General features: G+C 34.8%; 2 protein-coding genes across 2 annotated transcripts; one reads left to right on the top strand and one right to left on the bottom strand.

Moving 5' to 3' along the window:
- Nucleotides 1-329: 329 nt before the first annotated feature.
- Nucleotides 330-12,628, bottom strand: LOC125858539 (protein FRIGIDA-ESSENTIAL 1-like). The gene is made up of 8 exons (XM_049538341.1): nucleotides 12,251-12,628; nucleotides 11,567-11,716; nucleotides 11,309-11,410; nucleotides 3,138-3,305; nucleotides 2,832-3,033; nucleotides 2,463-2,683; nucleotides 979-2,357; nucleotides 330-882 (listed from the first exon to the last, which is right to left on the bottom strand). The coding sequence occupies exons 1-8, from the start codon at nucleotides 12,507-12,509 to the stop codon at nucleotides 853-855; spliced, it is 2,511 nt and encodes an 836-aa protein (XP_049394298.1). The 5' UTR covers nucleotides 12,510-12,628; the 3' UTR covers nucleotides 330-852.
- Nucleotides 12,629-18,089: 5,461 nt separating this feature from the next.
- On the top strand, nucleotides 18,090-24,324 carry LOC125860145 (receptor-like protein 4). Its single transcript, XM_049540045.1, has 9 exons — nucleotides 18,090-18,290; nucleotides 19,722-20,777; nucleotides 20,946-21,093; nucleotides 21,317-21,388; nucleotides 21,710-21,781; nucleotides 22,038-22,109; nucleotides 22,190-22,267; nucleotides 23,236-23,417; nucleotides 23,619-24,324. Exons 1-9 carry the CDS (start codon nucleotides 18,230-18,232, stop codon nucleotides 23,747-23,749), a joined length of 1,872 nt encoding a protein of 623 aa, XP_049396002.1. The 5' UTR covers nucleotides 18,090-18,229; the 3' UTR covers nucleotides 23,750-24,324.
- Nucleotides 24,325-26,964: the final 2,640 nt, after the last annotated feature.

The raw sequence follows: 26,964 nt of genomic DNA on the forward strand, positions 1-26,964 counted from the left end.
ACTCAGTTCATACCTACTGTAGCCTGAGAGGTAACTGAAAAAATCTAAAAAATCTATCTACATCATATTACATTTTCATAAGTTATGTACAACCAAATTCAGATAACCTTTTCACTGGCCCAAGTCCCCATTAGAGAAGTACTATTTAGATATTGATTAGTGCCATAGGCAGAAGGTAAGTTTTCTTTTTACATATTTTAGTGTATTTTCTTAGGTTGAAACCATCTCAAAGTAAAACCCATAAGCCAGTGGAATAGACCATGATACTCTTTGTGTGCCAGAAGAATGAAAACAGAAGTTATTGAAACCTATGTGATCAGAGAATAAGAGAAAAGGAGCAGATATATTGATGACTTGATAATTTGATCAATAAATGACGCCTATTTGTAGGTGCCAAACACATACAAATATAATATTACGACCCGGACAACATTTAGCTTAAAACCTTAAACAATTTTAATATTCTAAACTAACAACACTCAATACTCTTAACAACATGAATCACAAAAACCTATTTAGGAACTGCCATTGCTATAACCCCAATGAGATATACGATAGTTGACTTCAGTCATGGACACAAGTGCTACAACTCAGTAAACACAACAGAAAAATTCTTCCAACCCATAAAGGTAGCAGAAAAGTTCCTAGCTAAACAGACAAAATCCGTACACAAAATAAATGGTTTCGAAGTCTTCATTCTAACCCCTAGAAGTATCAAATTAGGCTCACAAAATTGTGCTTTACCAATTCACTATTGTTGGCAATATGCTTAGCATAACTGATTTAATAGATTCAAGATTTTCCATATATATCCACGCACCCCTTATGCTGACCAAAGCTCATTTAATGTTATCACGATTTTCCATATTTTTCCACGTACGCCTGCAAACACAAATTACTTGTCAAATTAGGGATGAACAGACTTCACATGGACTGAACTCTTTAAAGCATAGGTATTATTTTCGAAGCATGTCTGACCTCAATGAGCTTAGCAAGTTTTTGCTGAGATAAATCAAGATACTGTCTGATTGATTCAGCCGTACCAGGAATCTGATTGGGGTGTAAAGAGTTGACAACTTTATCAATTGTCTTCTTGACTATCATCTTGTAAGCATCCTTACTCATGAGACCTTCACTCCAAGTTGGCCTTAATAGTTCTTTAACAAATTCTACAAGAGCAGCATGAAAATGCTTCATAACTCTAGACTCTTTGTTCACAGATCTGTCTGTCTTCCGGTCAAAATCAATTTCAGTTCCGTGTCTGAGCTTCTCAGACTCTGATTGTGTCTTTTTTCTGGTCCTGGTGCGCGGTAGTTCAGTAGATAATTGTTTATCTGCTTTTGTGGCACCTCTGAGGTTTGCGGATCTTGAATACTTCTCTTCTTTTGAAGAGGTATTGATTTCCTGATGAGCAACTGCTGTATCTGCTGTATCTGTTTCATTAGTAGACATATCTTTCTCGGACAGGTTGTCAGGCAATATATCCCTATGGTAGATATTACCAGAAATTGGAACTTTATTGGAGCTCTGTTCTGGACCCAAGGTTCCTGTTGAAACTGGATCAGCATTTGCCTGCATATGCTTGGTTACTACAGGCCCTCCTTTTGCAGAGGAAGACAATTTTGAGGGTCCATCTCCTACATTACTTTGATCAATACTATCACGAATAGGATCATATAGACTTTCAGGACATCCGATCATTTGACTAAGCAAGAATGATGGTCGAAAAGGAACAGATGGCTCCCAATCGTCAAAAGGCGCCATAGTTCTATAATCAGATAAGTATCGTGTGTCCCATGATAAATCAATCCGAGAAAGTTCAGTTTTGGAACTAGGAAATGCTGAAGACTTATGATGCAAAGAGGTGGATCTAGAAGAAGAATACTCTTGGCTACAATCCAAAAGCTTCTGATCATCAAGGGCATCTATGTTCCGCGAAGAAGAACAATGATGAGACAACCTATCTACAGAGTCATTAAAGACTCGCAAACCATGTTTTTCAAACACAGACCGGTTCCTCTTATGATTCATATCATCCAAACCTGAGGTGTAAGGGGAAACTACTGTATTTTGGTAACTGTCAGACAACAGGACTGAGTTAAGCTTTCCATCATGGAGGATATTCTTATGTAAGAAGCCATCTTTGAGTAATGGTGAAGAAGAGGTGCTATAACCAGCCAAGTACGGTTTACATCCAAGACTCTCTCTTCTGAAGTCTGGGGTGGACGAAGGTCCATCTGTACGCATATGCAATTCCTCGTCACCTCTCAATTTCAGATTTTCTCCAGATTGAACTGCTGATTGTACTGAATCAGAAGAACCATCCAGCACTGATCTTTTGCCACTCTCTTCCAAACCTAAAGGTAATAAGGAACCTCGTCCCAATTAGTTAAGCAAGGTTTCACAATATCAAAGTAAAGTACAAGTTAACAAAAACCTAAAGGACTACGGTTCAGGATTACCTTTGTCATCTGCAAGTTTGCTTTTTATCATTGTATCATCTAGACCACCATCCTTATCATGGCTAGTCACATGATCCTTTATATGAAGAAATCTACAAGAGTTCCCTTTGATGCACCAACCCCTGGCAAAAAACTCACATCTCATTGCTAATCTTTTGCTTTCGCCCCTAGAATCAGCAGCAGGGGACGAACTTCTTTGCCTTGTCTTGAGAACATCCAACCTGGAAAGACTAGATACTATCAAACTTGGTTCTACTAAAACTATATGGAAAAGAACTTCCAATAAGAGACATTCAAAAGCAGCATAAACCCGCAACTTCCAACTACAACAAAAAATACCGAACAAGGAATCGGCAGTATAACTAAAACCTTGGTGATGTTTGCTTTAAATCGTCCATAGCTTCTTGATCACCTCCATCAGTAAACTGAACACCAATAGCCACCTTGCCAGAAACATCAGTCAATGTTTCAGCATCCAGTTCTTGACCAGAACGCTGGATTCTCTCTGTATTTGTTTCACCATCCTCAAATCCAGAAGCTTGAACATCAGAATCTATGTAGGTTCTTTTTCCTGCAAGAGCTCCAAATGGATCTCTGTGAGTCTACAGAATACCATATACAATCTTTCCTTCAAAACTACCCACTGTTCCCATATGATATAATACGAATTCTCACCATCTATCCTCTCTCTTGTTCCATCTGAATCAGAAATTCTGCAACTCTCATTAGCACCCTCAATCAAAGGGGTATGCTGTGGTAAATTTGCTACAAGTTCTTGTTGAGAAGAAAAGTCTGATCTTAACAGGTGTTCAAGCGCCAAAGGTTCCAGAACTTGGATACCATCTACAAGGAAGAAATATATCAATAAAGACTCTTGCCAATGTAAATGTCTCCACCATAAAACACAAGCAAGCTCTCTGTGGCAGAACCTCCATGATGAAGTCAGTCTAAACAGAAAAAGAGGTTGTGTAATCCTAACAGATCGCCCAAGGACACTGGAAACTTAGTGCATCCCAGAACGAGAACATCAACACAAAACACAAAAGAAGCACTTTAAGAAGATTCTAGACTCTTTTTTTCCTGGATCAACCCTACATCTTGAGATTAAGACTGTTCAATGCACATGTAAAGTTGAAAGAAATTTCTACTGAATTCTGCAGACAAGTGATATTAATCTGGGTAAGGTGTTGTTGAGTGATATTAATATTAATAACATGTTAAAAACAATGGAATCGACCTTAGTATGAGAAGACCCAAATATAGTAATATATCTGGACTGTATGGGCTAAACACCAATACAAATAACACACATGAGGGCACACGTCAGACACTATCATGTACCTTTTTTATTTTTTGATGAAGATCCCGTTTTCTCCTCAGACTTGTATCCTTGACTTACACATCAGCCTTCCTGAATTCATACAAAATGTGCAGATTGTTTCCTATATTAGATTGTTTGGTCACCCCTAAATCTTTATGAGAAGTATGCCACCTTATAACATTGCTAAGATGAAATAATGTCTTCATGATTTGTTATTTACTCCATTAAATATCAATTCCAAGCTATATGTTTAAATTACACAAAAATATTGTACTAATGGTATCATGTTCCCTAATTTAAAATGTGTCTTTATTCTCAAGTTGTGCCTGATCATGTCTATGTCCATGCTTTAAGACTCCTTTCTTATATTCTGAAATTCTTTTATAAATTAATTATTTTACTGAGGTCATGTGAAAACCAAGATAGGAATTCAACTAAACTGAAGGTGACCTTGTGCGTACACCAATAATTCACAAAAAACAGAAAAGTCTATCCTACTCAATCTCCAAAGTACCCACATGGGTCAAAGGAAGAGCATCCCTGTGCATCTTCTTCTCATTCTTCTGAAAGTTTAATAGTGCATTACATCCTTAATAGTAGGTAGGCATCAACTATGATATACCAAAGAGGTTCAGCACCATCCACCCTATGGAAGTACCACAACTAACTTGTGACAGGCAGTGCTCTAATTCTTGTCAATCGTTTGCATAAAGCATTAGTAACATAGCTGTTTTTCCAGTAAGATTTTCGGCGATCAGAATACCCTCCTTACTGACTTACCTGTCTCAAAAAAATACCCTCCTTAGTCCTTACAGCCAGTAAAAAAAGTGAATAAACCTCCCTTGGCTCACTAAAAATCAAAACAAAGAGGTCCCCAAACCTGTATCCTCTCTTTTAGGTAACCTGTGGTACTAGGAATTTCACCTAGAAGGCTAGAACAATACCACCTTCCATCCCAATTCCTAAGTGCCTTCTTCCAACTGTGTGATGTTTTGTTTACAAAACATTTCATCAAGTTTTGGAATTTATCTCTCCCAATCTTGTGGATTTTTCCTGAACTTCAAATCCCAATAAATATGTCATCTTATGTCCTGCCTTGTAAACCTCATGCGTCATCATATCCTTTTGGCCAAAATGTAGTTGATAGTCAGAAAGGAAATTATCATAATATCATCATCACACCACCTATCCTTCCAAAATCTGAACTATTTCACTGCCAACTTTAAAAGTGATGTGATCGCTAAACTTCATCTCTCTTCGTGATATATCCCCATAGTCCAAATCCATAGGGTAATAAAATGTTTCTAGCCACCCGGCCTCATTCTTGTTGTCATGTGTTATCACTTGCCCTCCACAGAGTCTATATCCAATATATGAACCTCCAAGGACACTTTCCAAGAGATCCGTCACTTGAGCACACCAAACCTTTTAAGAGATGTGATACCACCTCCCAATGCGTTAAATATAACTTGTTTATTGTATCTTACAACAATTCTTTGTAGCCTCTTCAACAATTTGATACCACCACTAGTGCATGTGCATGAGACGTGAATACACGAGTGCTTGGTCCTGATGGTTTCTCTTGGCATTTTTCCAGCGGTGCTAGAATACGGTCAAAACCAATGTGATGGATACAATTGTCATGTTCCAAGATAGAGGTGAATTCAATAAAAGTATGAATGGTTCATTCATAGTCATCATCTCCAAACGGTTGGAGCTTCGAACATGAAGGACTATAGACCTATCAGTCTGGTGGGAAGCATCTATAGGATCATTTCTAAGGTGCTTTCCATTACACTAAGAAGGTGTTGGACGAGACCGTCTCTACTTCGCAGAATGCTTTTGTGAAAGGTAGACAAATTTTGGAGGTTGTGTTATGCAAATTTGACATTGAAAAGGCTTACGATCATATGAATTGGAGATCTCTAGATTTCATTATGCTACAAATTGGGTTTGGGGAGAAGTGGAGGAAATGGATTCATTTTTGCATCTCTTCGGTGAGATTTTTGTCATGGTAAATAGTAATAATGTGCAGTTTTTTGTGAGCTCAAGGGGTTTGAGACAAGGGGATCCCCTACCACCGAAGTTTATTTTTGTTACAGAAACTTAGATAACGATGATGAATAGAAGTGTTCTAGGGGATAATTTGAAGGATTTAAATGTTGTGGTTGAAATTTTAGGGACCGTTTCAGTGTCTCATTTGTTATTTGTGGATGATACCTTGATTTATGTGATGTAGTGAGACCCGATTGGATTACTTAGGCCAAGTCCTTACTTGGTTTCAAATGGTATCAGGCCTCAAAATTAATTTGAGGAAGTGTGAGATTATTCCAGTTGCGAAGGTGAATAACTTGGATCACTCGCTCTAGTTTTGAATTGTAGGGTTGGGGCCCTTCCAACTACCTATCTTGGAGTACCTTTAGGCGCTACGAACAAGAATCAAACGGTGTGGAATTCGATTCTTCAGAGGATTGAGAAGAGACTAGTAGGGTGGCAAAAAAGATATTTGTCCAAAGGCAGAAAGAAATGCTTATTAGGAGCTGAGCATCCCCACTTACTACTTGTCTTTGTTCCTTGCTCCAACTTTGGTCACTGAAAAGTAGGAAAAGATTCAGAGAAATTTTGTATGGGATGCGGAGGATGGGCAAGAGAGTTTCATTTGGTGCGTTGGGAGACAGTCACATCTCCTCAAAAAAAGGGAGAATTAGGAGTTGAAGATTTAAAGGTTTTTAACAATTTTATTGGGTAAATGGTTGTGGAGGTTTGAGGTGGAGGTACAAGCATAGTGGAGGGGGGTGATAGTAGATTAAAATGAGGTTATGGAGGGGATTGGAGAACTAGAGTTATCATTTTGCCATTCGGTTGTGGGTTGTGGAGATATCTTGAATGGGCAAGATAATTTTCGGGAAAATATCTCATTCAATGTGGGAAATAGGAGGAGGGTAAAATTTTGAGGACGTGATTATGAAAGATGAATTCCCAAGTTTGTAGAAAACATCTTGCCAAATAGACTTGACAGTTCAACATATTAGGAAGATAGGGAGATATTTTTGGGGACTTGAGATTTAGAAGGGAATTTCATGATTGCCCTCCAAACACCCACCCCATATGTAATATTTACCTCATTTGAGCACAAAGAGTTGGTATGCCCATACTAATGAATAATTGCTTGCTTCCAAAGAGAGGACTCTTCTTCACAAAATCTTCAAAGCCACGTCATCAAAAGGCTATTGTTTTGGGTCCTCGGATTCCTTATTCCTAGTCCTCTTTGGCCTTTGCTAGATTGAGTCACTTCCCATTTTACCAGATTATAACCCCTCTTTTATTCCCTCTCCGCAAAAATTTCTTCTTAATTTGTTCAGTTTTTCCACCACATTGTCCGGGATGAGAAACAAAGAAATCATATAGGTGGGCAAGGAATCCAACACTGAATTAATCAATGTGACCCTTCCCCCTAAAGATAAGTATTGTGACTTCCATTGGGCTAGTCTGCTTTCAGACTTCTCTATAATTCTATCTCATATCTCTACCTCTTTGAACTTCCTGCCTAAAGGCATGCCTAAGTACACATTGGGTAAAGTATCCACACCACATCCAAGCACACTTACAAGATAGTTGAATATTTTGAGAAGGAGAAGAGACTTGAATGTTTGTGACTCTTTAATAGGGAAAATATTGTTTTTCCTCCAATTCACCTTTAGACCAGAGATGGCTTCAAAAACCACCAGCATGACTCTAATATAGCTAGCTTGCTCCACTACAGTTTCACAAAAAATGATAGTGTCATCTGCATATAGCAGATGAAATATCTCTAGGTCACCCTCTGCAATTCTGAAACCCCTCAACCAATTGTTGCGAATTGCTACTCTCATCATGTTGCTAAGTCCTTCCATTGCAAGTATGAACGGGAAAGGAGATAAAGGATCCCCTTTCTTAGTTCTCTTTCGGGAAAAAACCTAGTAGGTTCTCCATTCACTAAAATAGAGAACCTGATAGTTTTAATACAAAAACTAATCCACTTCAGCCATCTTTCCCCAAAACGCATCTGTTTCAAAACACTCAGTAGATAGCCCCAATTCACACGGTCATAGGCCTTATCAATATCTAATTTGCACATCAAGCCAACTACCTCACCCCTGATCCTTGTATCTATATATTCATTAGCTATTAAGGCAACATTCATAATTTGTCTTCCTTCCACAAAATCCAATTGATGTTTGTTGACCAGTCTCTCCACTACTTTTTTTAGTCTTTCATCTAGTACTTTTGCAATTATTTTGTACACTCTTGAAATCAGACTAACGGGCCTAAAGTCCCTTAGTTCCATTGCTCCTGCTCTTTTAGGGATAAGGGCTATGTGTGTAGCATTCAAACTTCTTTCAAATGCTTGGTGCTCATGGAAATAATAAATTGTACCCATGATGTCACCCTTAACTACCTCCCAGAACATATAAAAGAAATTCATATTGAAACAATCTGGGCCAGGTGCCATATCAATTGCACATGACTTGATGCTCTCCCATACTTCTTCCTTATCAAAGTTCCTCTGTAGCCACATCTGATCTTCTAATGAAATGATTTTTGCACCATGTATATTGAGATCAGGTCTCCACTCTTCAGTTTCTTCATACAAGTTTTGGTAGTAGCTTTGAATGGCACTCTTGATTGCTTCCAGCTCAGTGATGACTTGACCTTCTACCTCTAATAAGTCAATGGATTGTATCTTTCGTGGTAATTAGCCATCCGATGGAAGAACTTTGTGTTCTTGCCTCCACTTTTCAACCATTGTACTCTTGACTCGTTACCAACCTATGTGATTTCTTCTCTTTCATATGCCTGCCAAAGTACTCCAAGTTCTAGACAAATTGAGAAGAAACTTCATATGGCATGGCAAAAGGGAACATAAAGATTTCAATTGGGTGAAATGGAACATGGTGCAACAGAGTAAGGAGTAGGGAGGTATGGGGTTAGAAACCTAAAGCTCCAAAACAACAGTCTACTTAAGAAATGGTTGTGGAGATATGCTAAAGATAGACCAGCCTTAGGGAAGAATGTAATACAATAGAAGTATGGACAAAATGGGCAGTAGTGCACTTATGAGTCCACTGACACCTATGAAGTTGGACTATGAAGGACAATCAGGTTATTCTTGCCCAACCCGAGGAAGGGTATCACCTTTTAAGTTGGCAATGGTAGAGAACATCTAGATAGCTTAGGGAGGTTTTTGATTGATTGGGAGGTTTAAAGAGTGATTGCTCTACTTGGCAGAATAGGAACCTTTACAGGGACTATCAATGTGCCTGATATCATCAAATGGAGTCCCAACGCTAATGGGAAATTGCAACAGAGTCTACAAGATAGGCCTTCTAAAGACGACAGGGAGAGATAGAGAACCCTGGAAAGCTACTTGAAAAAGCGTGGCACCTTAGTAGGTGCCATGCTTCTCCTGGCAGGTAGTAAGAAAGACATGTCTCACCCATAAGGCATTACAGAAAAGGAAATATCACTTAGCATCAGTGATTTAGACGGCGAAAGACAACAAAAGGCAACAAGGGCCTGCCTCGCCATGAGGCAAGGCACTCTCCTTTTTGAATTAAGGTGCCAATTAATACCAAAATTTTAAAATTTTAATTGCATATATAAATATCCAAAATCTTAACAGCAATAACATATATTAGCAAATATTTCAATTCAAAAACTAATAGTAGATACTAAAAGTCCAAATTCACTATTTATGGACAAATAAATATTATATTAATTAGTATAAAACTACATTAAGTAGGGAAAAAGTAATTATAGAAATATTATTTTTAAAAAAAAATATAGGCAAATTGCATATTGCAGATTGTGGTGAGCAGAGCACTACAACATAGAGCACTCAGTTCACTACCACTAAAACAGAGGGAGTTCACTAGTCACTACCACAACCACTGAAAATCAGAGCATAGTCTCAGTACTGAAAAACAGAGTAGAGACTAGAGAAGAACTAGAAGAGAAGAAGAGAAGAATTGAACTCTGAAGAAGAAGAAAAAAAGGTCTCCTACAGTCGTACCTGAGCAGCAGTCACGATTCGCGAAGACAGAGGTCTCCAGGGGTCGCACAACTTGCGAAATCTAAGGAGAAGAGGAGGAGCAGTCTTGCGAAGGTGAAGTTTGCAAAAATACCCCCAAAAAAACCCTAATTTTGGCTTTTAATTATCACATCAGATAATTAAATGATCAAAAAAAAAAAAAAAGGTGACGCCTATTGCATTGCCACGTCGCCTTCGCCGTGGTGCGCTGAAGTAGCCTTGCCTTGCTGGAACTAGGCGATGACCCCTCGCCTCGCCTTGTCACCAAAGGCGAAAGGCAAGCGTCTTTCATATCACTGCTTAGCATCCATATGCCCTCTTAGTAAGGAGCCAATGAAACAAACAACCACATCTTCCTCCACTGCAAGGTAACTTCCCAAGTCTGGTCCCTATTCATTACCTTGGCTGGGAAAGCCAGACAACGCCAAAGCACACTGCTAATCTATTGAACTGCTAGATCAAAAGGGGAGGGAGCAAAAGCCAGAAGAGATGGTGGAAAATTGTCCCAGCTTGCATATGGTGGACCATATGGAAGGAGAGGAATGAGAGAATTTGCAAAGAAAGATCAGAGGGAAATACATTTCTACTTTATTTTATTTTTTTAGAAAGTAACAACATTCCTACTTTATGTTTTTGGTGTACAGAACAATGTATAGTAGATGAAATACAGATGGTGGATTTTCTAGGCTTTTTTGTAATTAGTTGTCTATGTAAGCACACTTTTGGAGGTGGCTAGCATACGGGGTATGGCGGTATGTTGAGGAATACATGTACCAGTTTCAAGAAAATAAATAGATGCATCGGCAATTAAAATTGTAATTGGATAAGTTATCAGGAATATGACAAAAAAGAACAAACGGAGGAAACAAAGTAGATAACGATAATAGATTGAAGCCTTGTAGAGAAGCAAATGGAGAAATATGTGATGGGTAATAGCATTGAATAAAACGACAATAGTAGATCCGAGGCTAATCACAAGAAAGGCAAGTTTTAAATGTAAATTGATTTGTTTCTTTAAAAAGGAAAATAATGCATACTCTTATTGAATGTTTTTTTGTCATTGGCTCTCTAAGTCTCCTTCAGGCGCACACTCACACATACACACACACCCTAAAAACGGACACAAATCAAAAAGGAAAAGGCACGAAAAATAAAAGCTTGCATGAGAGCGTAAATAGAAATCCCAATAAGACTTAAAAGTAGCAGACGCACTTTTCTCCCTAAGGCAATTAATGTTCAATTTCTTCTCACAAAATGACAATGATTTGGCATGAAAAACAACCAGACAAACAATGAAAGTTACTCGACAGAATAGCAAGCAAGCAAAAGTGACAAGACAATTAAAGATAGCAAGAGAGTAGACACCCAAGTATTATTTCCAAAAAAAAAAAACACATAATAATGATTAAGAACTAAGTATCAGCATCCTAGAGTTGATAATACAAAAGAACTAACCTTTTTGATCATCTACATTGAGTAGACTTGATCCTTGACCTTTTTCTTCTTCACCTTGTATTTCTTGTTCTTCCTCCTCCTCCTCCTCCTCTTCTACCTCTTCTAATGAAATAGCAGGCAAGCAATACAAAGACACATAAGTACAATTAAAAATAGCAAAAAAGTAGATACCCAAGTATTGTATCTAAAAGAAATTCACATAATAATGACTAACAACTTAATATCAGCATACTAGAATTGGTAACACAAAGCACTAACCTTTTTTATCATCTACATTCATTGGAATTGATCCTTCACCTTGTACTTCTTCTTCCTCTTCCTTTTCCTCCTCCTCCTCCACTTCTTCTTCTTCTTCTTCTTCCTCCTCCTCCTCCTCCTCCTCTTCCTCCTCCTCCTCCTCTACCTCTTCTGATGAAATAGCAGGCAAGCAAAGAGCATACAGACAATTAAAAATAGCACGAAAGTAGATACACAAGTGTTATTTTAAATAAGAGTGAAGGATCANTCTTCTTCCTCTCCCTTTTCCTCCTCCTCCTCCACTTCTTCTTCTTCTTCTTCTTCTTCCTCCTCCTCCTCCTCCTCCTCCTCTTCCTCCTCCTCTACCTCTTCTGATGAAATAGCAGGCAAGCAAAGAGCATACAGACAATTAAAAATAGCACGAAAGTAGATACACAAGTGTTATTTTAAATAAGAGTGAAGGATCAAAAACAATTCTTATTTTTTTAGTTTTATACCTGAATCATAGGGTGTGTGAGTTTCCTAACTAAACTATCACCAAATGATTATCGAACACACACCTCACTTGAACATTTTGGTATGGTTCATGTATGAAACTCAACAAATCAAAATACTTAGGTGTGTTTTTGACCTTTTAATTCTTCAAATAATAATGATCAACAACTTAGATATCAGCATACTGAGTTGATAACACAAAGCACCAACCTGTTTGATCATCTACATTCGGTGAAATTGATCCTTCGCCTCCTACTTCTTCCTCCTCCTCCTCCTCCTCCTCTACCTCTTCTTCTACCTCCATTTCTTCTTCCTCTTCTTCTTCTACCTCTATTTCTTCTTCAACTTCAATCTCCTCTTCAACCTCAATTTCTTCGTATTCCTCGTCTTCATCCTCTTCAACCTCTGGATTAGGTATCGATGATGAACTCTTGATAGATGGATCAACCGCCGCACCGGAAGAAGGCATCGGGAATGGCGCCGGTAAGAAAGAGGCGATGGGCACGGTGGTTCGCGGCGGACGGAAGCGGTACAGTGACGCCGAGTGATGGGAGGTTCACTGCAAAATTCTTTAAAAGCTTCTTGTAATCATTAAAAAGATTTTCTAAATATTTATATTTAATTTTTTACTTGCCAAAAAAAATATATTGGTTGCCACAAAGAAAAAGAAAAACAACTTATGAAGCTAAAACTATTAGAGCAACTTTTACATATAGCAAACAAAAAAATCATATTTGTATGTTATAGCAAAGTTTGCATAATTGCGTTTCATAGTAAATATATATATGTGTGTATAATTCACTATACATATACACGCTATACATATACAATTGAAAGTTGTCTATTTCGCTATACATATATACAAAAAGAAGCAATTGTATAATTCGTTGGCTCCTCTTCAGATTTGTATAATTTCGTTAGCAGACCATTTGTATAAATTGTTGTTAGCCTCTCGTTTGTATAAATCATTGACAAAAATAGAGTTATTTCCCTGAATAGTCACCCAAGTTTGGGAAATTACCTTGAAATATCACTTATGTTTGTTTTAGGACCACAATATCATCCAACTTTAATTCTTTTCCTCAAAATATACTTACACAAAAAAAAAAATTATCTCTTTCCTAATAGGATACCATGTCACATTATTCCTTTTTCATTATTAACATTTTTTAAAAAAAATTTAGACAACCCATATTACCTAAAAAAAAATAAATTACATTGCCCAAAAATTTCTACCTTAGTTCTAGGGGATTAGGCGGCAAATCCAAATATGAGCTCCTCCGATTCTTCAAGAAAATATGTGTCTTCCTCCGATTTTTCAAGCGAGATAATGTTTTTATATGGACACTAATGGACAATGACACCTTTTTGTTGAGTCCGGAGCCAAAAGTGTAACTTTTTTTCTTTAAAAAACAAAAACGTCACATCAAAAAAAAAATTAAACCAAAAGGAAAAAATCGCTCCTGACGAAGCGATTTTGTTCTGACAAAAATTGACGCCACTCCGCTAAAAGAAATAAAAATCTCTGCCGATTTTCTCAAAAAAATATTTTTTCTTTAAAATCGCTGCTATAACAACATTTTTATATTAAAAAAATTAAAAGAAAAATCGCTACTATTGCAGCGATTTTGTTTAAGAAATTAAAAAAAAAAAGTGCTGAATTGTTTAAGAAATTATTATTTTTTTAAAAAAAATATCCTACCCTTGCAGAGAATTTAATAAAAATTAAAAAAATAAATAAAACTGAAGCCAACGATTTTCATAAAAAGCTTTTTTTAAAAAAAATCTTTACCCTTTTAGCAATTTAAATGAAAATTAAAAAAAAAATTAAAACTAAAAATCGCTACTTCGGCATCGATTTTTTCTTTAAAAAACTTATTATTTTTTTTAAATGGCTGCCACCAAAAATTTATGTAATTTAAANTTCGAAATAAGATCAGAATACATAATTATTCTTTTTATTTTGCGAAAATTCAATTTTCAAATTTTGAAACTTCAAACTTTAACGGTAATTGGACATCAATCTTTTATTAAGTTTGTGAAAGAAAAAATAATAACAATATGTTATTGACAATAGTGGAGTTTAATTATGAAATAGGGGCGGAAAATAAGTGTTTTTGGTAAGTCGATTGAGATGGAGAATGAAGGTTAATTATTAAGATGATTTTCGAAATAAAAATTCAATCCCAGTATCTCATTGGAAATGAAGTAACTGGGTCCATTCAATTTTTCATGGTAAAAGATAAAAATTTCAAGGTATATTTGATGTGAGTGTAAAAAAAAAACTAATCGGAATCTATTGTTACTTGTTAGCAATGATGGAGTTTCATTATAATTTAACAATCTTAACAAAGTGCCAGTTTGGCATTGCTGTTAAGAGACCAAAAACACTTATTTTAACGAAAAAAAACTTTTTAAAAAAATTAAGGTGTTTGGCTAACATATAAAACTATTTTAAATTGGAAGCAGAATAAGTTTTTCTATTGTTGAGAAGAAATTAAAAATTTCTCCTTCTTAAAAAATACAGAAGCAGAAAATTGTTTTTTCAAAACCAGACTATTCTTGCCATTTATACATATTTACCAATATATTTTTATATTTATTTATTTATTTATTATGGTGAATTTTCATATATAGTGATTTTAATTTGTAATGTAACTTTGTGAGATACACTATAATGTAATTATCTCTTCCTAAAATCATTACCACGATTTTATTTTATTATTACAAATGCTAGTTTTCCTGAGTGTTCTTTTCTTTTTAAAGGGATAATATTTATTTGAGTGAATGGGAAAAATAATGAAGTCAATATTTTTACGATTTTTATACTGTGAATTATTATGTGTGCAGATTTATTGTTTGGATTGTTTATCGAACACACTTCGATTAAAATCTAATGATATGTGTAGGTGAAGTAACATAAAATATAGCCGAAAGAGCCATTTCACTGGCATCATTCAAAATGTCTATACACTTTTTAAAAAATTTAAAAATGATGCCAAGCTATATAACACATGAATAAATAATTTCATTGTGGCAAAACTTAAATAATGGAGGGGTTAAAAGTCAAAGGGGTTATATTCGGGTAAAAAACTAGAGAGAGATGTCATTGTAAAAAAAAAGGAAACTTTCATAAATATATTATATTAAAAAAATATTTATCATTTATAGCAATAATATTTTTTTTTCACTTGATCACTTTTAATACATTTATAATGCAGTTTTAATATATATTACAAATAACAATTTGTTATTCACATATAATTTAAATTTTATTGATGGGTAGTACATTTATCATGCATTTTAATACACTTATAATACAATGTATAAATTTCTTACCAAACAAACATAATATATTTAAGAAAATAGTTATAATACATATATATTGCATGCATAATTCACATTTAATACATATCGCATATTTAATATAGTATTGTTATGTATTGCTATAAATTGTACTCCTCTGTCCCTAATTACTTGTCTACTTTTGAATTGACACACCTATTAAGAAATCAATTAATGACATAGTGAGTTTACCATTTTACCCCTATTAATTATGAAGTGGATGAAAAGTTCTATATTTTTCAAAGTAATTAGTTATTTAATTGAGGGTATAATAGGTAAAAAAAAATTGTCCTTTCTTGATTTGTCAAAATGGACAAGTAATTAGGGACAACTATAAAAGGAAAAGTGGACAAGTAATTAGGGACAAAGGGAGTAATAAATAAAAAATATCGCTAAAATCAATAATTATTTATTAAAAGGTACTCATCCAAGTAATTTTTCCTAAAAAAAATAGATCTCAATTAGGGGTGGCAATTTGGCCGGTTAGGTTAAATTTGGCGGGTCATAATGGGTTCAAACAATGATCGGGCCATACAGCCAACCCAACTCAACTTTGTTTGGGTCAAAATGAGTTAGGTAATAGGTTACATAACGGGTCAAGACCCAATCTAATCCAATTTTTATCAAGTTTAATTATTTTACTTGGTCTTTTAAAATATTTTAATATTTAATAAAAAAATATTTATTATTCCTATATATAACATATCAAATTAGAAAAAAGTTTTTTTTAAAAATGTTTTGACAAGATAGCTCATAAGCCAATTCAGGTTACATATCAACCTAACTTTTAATGGGTTGAACTCATGAATGACCTGCCCAAACTTAAACGAGTCAGACTGATTGGACGAATCGAGTTTGATTTTGTCGCACCTAAATCTCAATTGTGATTTTCATCAAACTACTTCTTCTCCGATAATGATTTCGTCCCAACAATGGTTTTTCACTTTTGCAAAAGACATTCACCAATGAAGAAAAAAATAATCAACGAGAAAAAGAAAAAGAAAAAGAAAAAGACAACAAAATGAAGAAAAAGAAGATGGTTGAGAAAATCTACTATAAAGAAGAAGAAAAATGAATAAGAAATGATGAAGAAGAAGGGGAGAGCTTAGGAGTAGGGCTGTATATCGGACGAATCAGTCAGATAGTATGTCATATCGTAACTAATTCAACAAGACATCTATGTTAAATACAATAGAAAGTCGTATCGATTCTGTCATGATTACATGCCACATTTAGAAAATGCACTTCTTTAATTTCCTCTTCTTTATTTGCAACTCTAACGCAATAACAATCCAATATGATTTATAACTAGTCCAATATACATAACGTCCAGCTTGAATGTAATATAAAATCATATCAGCCAATCATAACTTGCATGTTACATTTTTTGAATATATTTTTCCAACGTGATAATTTATAAGCATATCAAAAAAAAATAATATTAAAATATAACATAAAATCATATCATATCATATCCGTTATAATTTACATGTCATAATTCGCTGATTTTAATTTAGCTTGGCATTGGAGGAGCCCCTACCTTTGGCACCCGTTAATGGCGCAATGATTAATGGCCATTTGATTCCAATTACGTGTATCAAAGTCCAATGAAGCATGAACAAATTCAAACTTTTTCCCACTAATTAAAGGACATTAATGTAAATTTAAAAAGATATGGGACCCAACTCACTTTTCCAAATCTTAGAGGGAAATATTCTCATACGTGTGCTCTTATCATGCACTCGCATTTTGTAGCTTCTAAATATTTTCCACGTTTGTTATTTTTTTCCCTAGTATTTTAGTTACTACTCATTTTCGTCATTTACTATTTTTCATAACTGCTTTGAAGTATTATTTTCCCGAAAATAATTTCTTTATTTTTAATGGTAAAAATAAGATCTGTATTTTTTTTTCAAATTGCAAACGGGACATTTTATTTAATTAATAAAGTTCGTCTGAAGACATACAATTAGGAACTGAAAGGGGAGTATTATTTAAACGTTCATTAAATTTATAAATATAACTACTATAAAATTCTTAATAGTTGTATTAAAATTTAAAAAATGAGTATTATTTAAACGTTTCAAGATAATAAAAAGGCCATAGACATTGAAATTAAAGAAAGTTATAGAGCAACAATAGAGTTTTCGTGTGAGTTTATAGGTTGCGAAGTCAAATCGTGAAAACATCTATTAATACTTGCATTAAAATAGACTATTCCTTCTTCAAATCCTAGGTGACCATGAAATACTTACAATAATAACATCTTCAGTGAAATTTTATATGTGGGGTTTGGGAAGAGTGGAATCTACACAGTCCTTACCACTAATTCACGGAGGTAAAAATATTGTTACCGAAACACTTTTGAGTCAATTACAATAACTTCAGGTATAAAAAAGAGGAAAATGTAACAACGAATAAGAAAAGTAGTGATAAGTCAAAAGAAAAGAATATGAATAACAACAAAAATAGTAAAGTAATGGAGACACTAAACAAATGATGATAAGTATCAAAAACTAGAACTCCAAGCATATACTATAATACACGACCTCCACATCCTCCTACCGAATTAATTTCAGCCTAATGTTTGGTAAAGCCAAGTGGCAGTTGATTAAGCAAGGGTACAGGGGAAACAATAGGCTGCATAAGCATAGGATCATGAACAAAAAAAAAAGTCCATAATCAAGTACTATCTACTGCACGTCCCATCAATTACTCTATACTAAGTCTACATTCCTTTTCTCTATCTATGGTGGTTGGTTCCCACAATGGGCAAAAGGGAAATGTATTTCAAGAAATTATTAGCAAATTGAAGAAAATTCAGAGCAGAAATTGGACGTAAAAATGCTCAAATTTCACTTTTTGTTGTTCTTCTTTGCTTTCAAGATTGCTTTTTGTCTACCTGGTTAGCTCCTTTTTATGGTTCTCTTTTTCTTTTTGTATAGTGTGAATTTGATTAAGGGGTTTAAAGGGTGTCTATATTATGTAGTTATCATGTGTTTAACTTCTTTTTTTTTTTATAACTGTGATGTTTGGGTCAGTTTGTGTGCAGCTTGACTAATGGATGATGTAAAATTTGTGTTTGAATTCAATTTGTTTTGGTTTGATTGATTAATGTTAACTCGGAGCAGCATTTGGACTCAAAATGCTCAAATTTCACTTTTTGCTCTTCTTCTTTGCTTTCAGGATTGATTTTTGTCTACCTGGTTAGGTTCTTTTATGTTTATTTTTTCCTTTTGTATGATGTGAATTTGATGAAGGACTTTAAAGGGTGTCTAAATTATGTAGTTTTAACATGTTTTGAGTAACTTTCTTCTTTGATATTCGTTATGTCTGAGCCAGTTTGAGCGCAACTCGACTAATGGATGATGCAAAATTGTGTTTGAATTCGATTTGTTTGGCTTGATTGTCTAATGTTAACTAATTGCAAGTACTTAGCTGTTTGTGGTTGGTTCTATGATTATGTTGTTGGATTTAGTCATGGACCTTATGGTGCCTAAATTTTCAATATTGGAATTGAAGCAAATTGAAGAAAACTCATAGCAGCATTCTCAAAAAAAATCCAACTTTTGTTGTTCTTCTTTAACTCTCCCCGTCTCAGCTCCTTTTATGTTTTTTATGCAATGTGAATTTAGTTGTAATTATGTAGCTGTAATTGTGTCTGCATTAAAATGTTTTAGTTTTGATTCACTAATCTTAACTTGTGTTGGAAGTGCCACAAGCATGTGAGATGTTGCGATTAGACTCTTTATATGGTCTTGGAAAATAGTTAGCTCATGTGCTAGATTTTTGCAAGTACTTGGCTGGTTGTGGTTAATTCTATGAGTATGTTATTGGATGTAAGATAGGATTCCTAATTATTCGTAACGTAATTGCACGTGCTCGTCAGTATAATCCTGTATATTTGCAAAATTTCTAATCGCTTCACTCCATGATATGATGAAGTATCTTGAGTCTTGTGTTAAAGAGGAAAAATAAATAAGTGAGGTGTCTTCACAAACTTAATGAGCAGCTAGAAGTCTGGTTTTTTCATAAGAGATAAATTTTTTTGGTGCAAACATACTAGGTGATTCTTCTCATATGTCCCCTGGAATTAGTCGAGGTGCACGAAAACTCGTCTGGACACCATGGTCATCAATAAATAAATAAATTGTTACAACGTTAGTGTAACTTTATAAGACGTTATTGCTTCCCTATATGTACTTTTTCTGCTGTTTTTTCCATTGCTAGCACTGTTACATGAAAAGAAAAAGGCTGCTCCTTTATTATTGATTAGCCTCTTTCAAGTTGCTCTTTTGTTTACTATCTAATTATCTATCCTGTTTATTCACTGCAGCACCATATGTAACGCGAATAAGCTGTGGAGCTCAAAATGATGTTCGTAGTTCCCCGACAAATACCCTCTGGCATAAAGATTTTGGATATACAGGAGGCATACGTACGAAAGCATACCGCCCAAGTTACATAACACCTCCACTCGGCACATTACGGTATTTCCCTCTATCAGAGGGTCCTGATAATTGTTACAATATCGATAAAGTGCCACATGGCCACTATTCAGTGAGGATCTACTTTGGATTGGTTAAAGAACCAAGTTTTGATAACGAACCTCTATTTGATGTTTCTGTTGAAGGGACCTTGGTTTATTCTTTGCCGTCTGGTTGGAGTAATCATGATGAACGAGCATTTGTTGAAACTCTTGTATTTCTTGAGAATGGTACTACCTCACTTTGCTTCCACAGCACTGGTCATGGAGATCCTGCTATACTCGCAATCGAGATTCAAGAAGTAGATGAGAAAGCATACTATTCTGGTCCTGGATTTGGTCGAGGGACAATCTTTAGAACTAGCAAAAGATTGAGCTGTGGAGATCAGGATCCAAAGTTTGACGTTGACTACGATGGGGACCGTTGGGGTGGGGATCGGTTCTGGAGCTCAATTATGACCTTTGGTCAGAATTCTGATAAGCCTATATCTACTAAAAGCACCATAAAGTCAGCGTCTGTAGCTCCAAACTTCTATCCACAAGCTCTTTACCAAACTGCTCTTGTTAGTACCGACAACGATCCGGATTTAACGCACACAATAGAAGTCGATCCCAACAAAAACTACTCTGTCTGGTTACACTTTGCCGAAATTGATCCTTCAGTTACAGATGTGGGACAAAGGGTTATTGACATTTCGATTAATGGTAACATTGTGTATCGAGATATTGACATTGTGAGAATAGCGGGGGGTGTTAACAGTGCTCTTGTACTGAACACAACCATTCCAGTCAGTGGCAGGATTTTGACAATCACATTACATCCAACAACGGGGACTCATGCCATCATTAGTGCCATTGAGATTTTTGAGGTTATACCAGTTGAATCTAAAACATTACCAGAGGAAGGTAAGTCAAATGTTTCACTTGTACTTCTTGGATGCTACATGTTTTTTCATCTCATACACTTTACACTCTCGAAAGGGGCCAAATGTAGTATGTTATTTTTTCCATTGTTCCGTGGTCAAGCTTGTGCCTTTCTAATTAAGATAGTCTTTATCTTCTTTTCTTTTTCAGTAAAGGCTTTACAGTCACTGAAACTTGCACTTGGACTTCCCCTTCGTTTTGGGTGGAATGGTGATCCATGTTTTCCGCAACAACATCCATGGAGTGGAGTAGATTGTCAGTTTGACAACTCCAGCAATAAATGGGTCATCGATGGGCTGTACGTTCTTGACCTTGACCTTAGATAGAAAAGTTCCTCCCATTCCACACACGTGCACAAGGACACACCTGTAACACTCATTGACATATATTCCTTCTATTGATGTTCTGCACCCCAATTTAAAAGTTTTGCTGGACGATACTTGGCTTTCTTTCTATATTATGTGATTTTGTTATTTTATCTTAATATGTGTCCTCTTTATCTGTTTTTCCTGTAAGCACAGTGACCTGGACAACCAAGGTTTACGAGGTTTCTTACCAGATGATGTTTCTCAATTGCATCATCTTCAGAGCATGTAAGTTTAAATGCTGCTTTTTTTTAATATAATATTTGGATGAAAGATGTGCATCTTCCAACGGTCTTCTACTGCTTAAAATGGAGTTGATGATCAATATGAGTTTTAGCAAATATATTGACACTTTTTTTCAAAATTATTTGGACATAATGTATCTGAAGGAATTACATACTAAGCGGTTAAGTAACTTCCAATTTAAGAGGTTTTCAATGTCTGAGCATTTTTTAGAATGTCTTTTTGCTCATGTATATTGCAATGCCGGCGCCCACTTCTCAAACATGATCTTCTCTGACTTATGCTTTGCTTGTGTGCATTTTACAGAAATTTGAGTGGAAACAACATTCACGGGCCTATTCCCTCAGCTCTTGGAACAATAACTAGTCTGGAGAAATTGTGAGTACATTTGCGGAGAGTTGTGCTTTTCTTTACTTGATATTATATTCTTAGCTGCCAGAGTAATAGTATCTGAAAATATGGAAACAGAATAATTTTGTAATCTACTCTGTGAGTATGTTAGGCATTCAATATATAATTACTGTTCTTTATCATCTATATGTGCCGCGGGAGTAGTGATTGTGCATACTGTTCGTTGGTTGTTTATATGATTAAATCCTCACTTTGTGATTACCTAACAAAAGTTGCACAACAGGGATCTTTCATACAATTCCTTCAACGGGTCGATTCCTGAAAGCCTTGGGGAATTGACGTCGTTACTGACACTGTAAGATACTTCAACAAGCTCAGTTGAGGACATTTGATGGATCAATAAAGAGCTCTAATTTACTACTTTATTTATTACAGGAATCTCAACGGCAATTTGCTCTCCGGAAAAATTCCTGCAGCGTTAGGCGGAAGGCTCTTGCACAGAGCTAGCTTCAAGTATGTTCTCCTAACTGCACGTTCTTAGCATAAGGCTTCTTCTTAGTGAAGCATCCTTCAAAAATTGCATCGTAACTATAGAAACATAGAATGTACCAAAATTACTCCCTATGTTTCAATTTGTTTGTCTAGTTTTGACTTGACACATAGTTTAAGAAAGTAAAAAAGACTTTTGAATCTTATGGTCTTAAACTAAAGATACGTAGAATGTACCAAAATATCCTTTAATCTTGTGGTCTTTAACATGCCATGTGGAAAGTTGAAATTAAAGAGATTGACGAAATAGGAAACAAACATTCATTTTGAAATGGACTAAAAAGGAAAGTAAGACAAATGAATTGAAACGGAGGGAGCATCACTTTCACGTAGTTTTTCTTTTGTCCAACTTTTTATCGTCAAAAATACATGCTACTTATGGTCGATATTCAATTTCTAGATGCGTCGATGAAGGTCTCCTTGTCACCATTTTGTGTTGATGATAACTGTGAAAAGAACAAAGAAGTCTACAATCATAGCATTTGATTAGAACACATTATAAGTTAAGGTTAAACAAGTGTACCGTTAAACTCCATTGATTTAGCATCCACAACTGGCGGTTAGGCCTGACACCAACTTCCACAATCCACTAGCTACTTCGATGGATGGGCGTTAACTATTACCACATATTCAACAAATAAATATGCTAGGCTTCTTTCTGGGCCACGTCACTGTCCTTTGAGGCTATAACCAATTAACATAAGTCCAAATTCTAACAGTAGCATTTAGCATATTTCCATAAAAGAAATGCTGCGGTAATAGGTGTCAGTGTCGTTTGTTTTAAGGCAGAGAAGCTAATTAAACCTTACTATTCATGTGGTGAAACTAATATGACAATTCATCGGTGTATTAACTCGAGGATCAGATAAAAAAACTGTGAATTTTTTTGTTCATTAGTACTTATGCTAAATACTTACTTTGGATGCTTTCAGTTTTACTGATAATGCAGGCCTTTGTGGTATTCCTGGATTACCAACATGTGGACCACATCTTACTGTTGGTGCCAAAATCGGCATTGGCTTAGGGGCGTGTGTCGCTGTTGTAGTTATCGCTACATGCATAACATGTTGGTGGAAAAGGCGGCAAAATATCCTCCGCGCTAAAAGAATGGCTGGTAAGAGTTTTTCAACATAACATGCTCTATATCCATAGTCAAATGTATTTCCCATCTCTTTCATGTGTGTTGTTGTCAACATGGTGTTTTTGAGAAATGAATTTCGAGTGAAGATGTATCTCTACACGATGAAAGTAAACGAGTTTCATGCTTTCTCATTGATGAATCGCTGTTTTTTTTTCCTCTTCATTTTTTATACAGTGAGAGACGCTCCTTATGCGAAGAAAAGAACACATTTAAACCACATCCAAATGACAAGACACCAACACAATGGTCATCATCACGAACATACTCGGACAGCTGTTGAGAATGGACCTCCTTTGCTTGTCTGAGTTCGAACAATTTTTGAGTCAACTCACACTAGAAACTTCTTTCACGTCAAGAGGATTCAACAATTTATACATATACCAACAAAAACATTGTTCGTATCCTACTTACACAGTATAATTTTTTGACAAAGGAAGGATCATATGAATCCCATCCGCAGACCTTGTAACTCCATCGCAAGCTTAGTGAGAAGATTTCCAGATACAATGCTGCTGTTTTGTGGCTAGAAAATGTGTATAGTGGTTTATACAGATCAGGAATCAATTATAAATGCCATAGATGTAATTCAGTGCAAGAGATCTATGTTGTTCGGACTCTTCAAAAATGTCGACGGGTGCGTGTCGGATTCTCTAAAAATAGTGTATTTTTGAAGGATCTGACTCGTGTGCGGCAATATTTTTGGAGAGTCCGAGCAAACCAGAGACAGTGTGTTGTATATTTTAACTATATACATGTATTCTTGTCAGTAGTTTTGGAGCTTTTGGTTAAAGACACTCATGTAAACTGTGAAATGGTGAATTACAATAGAACCACAGAATGTGATCGCATTATACGGTCTCAATTCGACAGATTGAGTAAATTTTCGTGTACCTCGATTATTTCTTGATATGGTAAGTGAGTGGAATCAACTTCACTTGGATGTTGAAATTGAACAAGGAAGAGAATATGAACTTAAACAACAATAACTAACTCAGTGAAATCCCACTAAGTGGGAATAGAGAGCTTAAAAGGAATTTTTTTTATCATATTCTTTGTTTCAACTTATTTGTTGTATTTCTCTTTTACATGCCTTTTAAGGAATATCAATCAAGAGGAACTTTTGACTATATAAACTGCATTTATGTCCTAAATATTTTATTTATTTAGTTGTTTGTACATTTCTTCAAAAACAATTACTAAGTACTAATGATAAAAATAAATAAAAGTTAAATCATTTTTTTTCTCGAACTTCTAAATGACAAATAATATTCCTTCCTTTCCAGCTTATTTGACAGGATTTCTTTATTAGTTTTTTTTAATAAAAAAGTAAGATAATAAATAAAATATGGTAATTAAATAATAATAAATAAAAATAAGATTAAGTGAGATTGGTAAACCACAAAATACCAGGACCCATAAAATGCGGCAGCCGCGTTTCCATTTCATTTTCCACATGGGCCCTTTCATGGTCGCCTAAACTACTTTTGGTAGTAAAATAAAGTAAGTGAAATGTGATCCTGAGGTCACGAGTTTTGATTGTGAAAATAACTTTTAAAATATAAAATAATAAATTTATCGAGGTCATTTGGTAGATAATGCGGAAGTTCATTATTTGATATTAAATTTTATATAAATAATATCATATTTAATAATATAGATTATTCATATATAAATTTAATAGTATGATGTTTAATTTATAATATAGAAATACATAAAATATTTATACTAGTTATGAAAGAATCTATATATTATTGTAGTTTATATAAAATAGAGGTGGAATTATTAATACGACAACAACAATAACAAAAATTTATTTAATCTAATCCCACAAAGTAAATTTGCGGAGAATAATATCATGCATAACTAATGTATAAATTTTCTTATAACTATATGCCTTACTATTACTACATAACTATAATTAGTTATCAAATAATTCCTTATAATTTAATCCTCCAATCCACACTTTCACTTATTATACATTTTGGTCTATCCTACCTACTGAACTACTCCTATATATTACCAACCACCACGCTCATCATTATTCATTCGGTTTGGCGCATAAACGTTACGTATCGTTGATAAAATATTAAAAATGTGAATCGAAGAAAAATGTTATTAATTTCTAAAATTATTATTATATGACTTGAGATTCGGATTCAACAATTAAACATATCGAATGATAATATATGAAGCTTGAAGACAAATCAAATATAACATAGTAAAAGTGGTACTAACCTCAATGTATGAGCTTGTACGATAAAATTTGTCCTCATTTCCGAAGATTCAGACCTTTGATCTTTATTGGTCAATTTGATTTTGAACTTCAAAGCCGCAAGGATAGTAAAATTTCAATTATAGTTCAAGATAAGTTGAAGAGTGTAACCGTTTTTAAAGAATTCACAATTCCTTTCAGCGATTACGCAGTTCTACATATAACGGAAATAACATGCAGATGTAGATCACTATGGGAACATAATTCACGTGAGACATTTCCTAGAATTTCGCTTTAAATGTATTTGTATCCCTTATTCGTATTCCATTACAATTTTCATTGTTTGCTTGTTGTTATTGAAGTTCTCTAACCTAAATCTCTCAAGCTGTGCTTTTTCGATGGACGCTATCGGACTATCATATTGGCAAATATGCTAATAATATTTGTTACTTATATCTTATCAATTACTTTATTAACTATTATTTTCACTTGTTATCTTAACTACGTTTAACAAGCAAAATAACATTAATAATGTTATTATTTGATCATCTCAATTTGCATGTTTTTGAACGACATCAAAATATTGATTTAGGGATAAACAATTATCATATAAAATGACACACATATATGAATAATATATTTTTTAAGAGAAAAGGGTCAAATGCCCACTCAAGCTTTAGCCATATTTCCAACTACACACTTAATCTTTGCGGGGGTCCTATTACCCCCCTGAACCTTTTTTTTTTTATATTAGTTCACCCTCAGACGCTGATGTGTCCACATACGTGAACTCACCTCCGTGAGGCGCGTAAGAACATAATAAAATGTCCATGTGGAGTCCAAATAAGCCTCCCAACAGTAACTTTACTCTTTATTTAACCATATATTTATTTTTTATTTTTTTCCCATTTCATTTATCTCCATCTCTTTTGTTCTTGAACAAAATCTCTCTTCTTTGTTCTTCATCCACCATTTTCAAAGCTTGAATTTAGTAGTTGTATCTTCTCCAACTAAGATTGAATTTAGGATTTGCAATTTTCTCGAATTTCGTATTGAACAATCGAAATCTTCCCCAATTCGATAGCTTGTTTTTTTTTTCACTTTGTGTTATTAGGGTTAGTAAGTAAAGATCTAACCTTTTCTCAAAAGAAATAGTAAGTAAGCTTTCCAAGCAACGTCAATAATGGAAGATCGTAGAGAAAAGGAAGAAGAACTAGAGATTAGATTAGGAAGAAGATGGTAGAGATTAGATTAAGAAGAAAAATGAGGGTCAATTAGGTTCATAAAAGGTAAAGGTAAAGTTTTGTG

Source organism: Solanum stenotomum, chromosome 3 (genome assembly GCF_019186545.1).
Source record: "Solanum stenotomum isolate F172 chromosome 3, ASM1918654v1, whole genome shotgun sequence".
Taxonomy (NCBI): Eukaryota; Viridiplantae; Streptophyta; class Magnoliopsida; order Solanales; family Solanaceae; genus Solanum; species Solanum stenotomum.

Bases quoted from the DNA above. Each gene is read 5' to 3' on its own strand.
- LOC125860145 (XM_049540045.1), top strand. From the start codon at position 18,230: ATGCTCAAATTTCACTTTTTGTTGTTCTTCTTTGCTTTCAAGATTGCT. The intron at 21,389-21,709 runs GTAAGTTTAAAT...TGCATTTTACAG, and splicing joins TTGCATCATCTTCAGAGCAT to AAATTTGAGTGGAAACAACA. The intron at 22,110-22,189 runs GTAAGATACTTC...TATTTATTACAG, and splicing joins TTGACGTCGTTACTGACACT to GAATCTCAACGGCAATTTGC.
- LOC125858539 (XM_049538341.1), bottom strand. From the start codon at position 12,509: ATGCCTTCTTCCGGTGCGGCGGTTGATCCATCTATCAAGAGTTCATCA. The intron at 11,411-11,566 runs GTTAGTGCTTTG...CTATTTCATTAG, and splicing joins GAATGTAGATGATAAAAAAG to AAGAGGTAGAAGAGGAGGAG. The intron at 883-978 runs GTCAGACATGCT...TTGTGTTTGCAG, and splicing joins AACTTGCTAAGCTCATTGAG to GCGTACGTGGAAAAATATGG.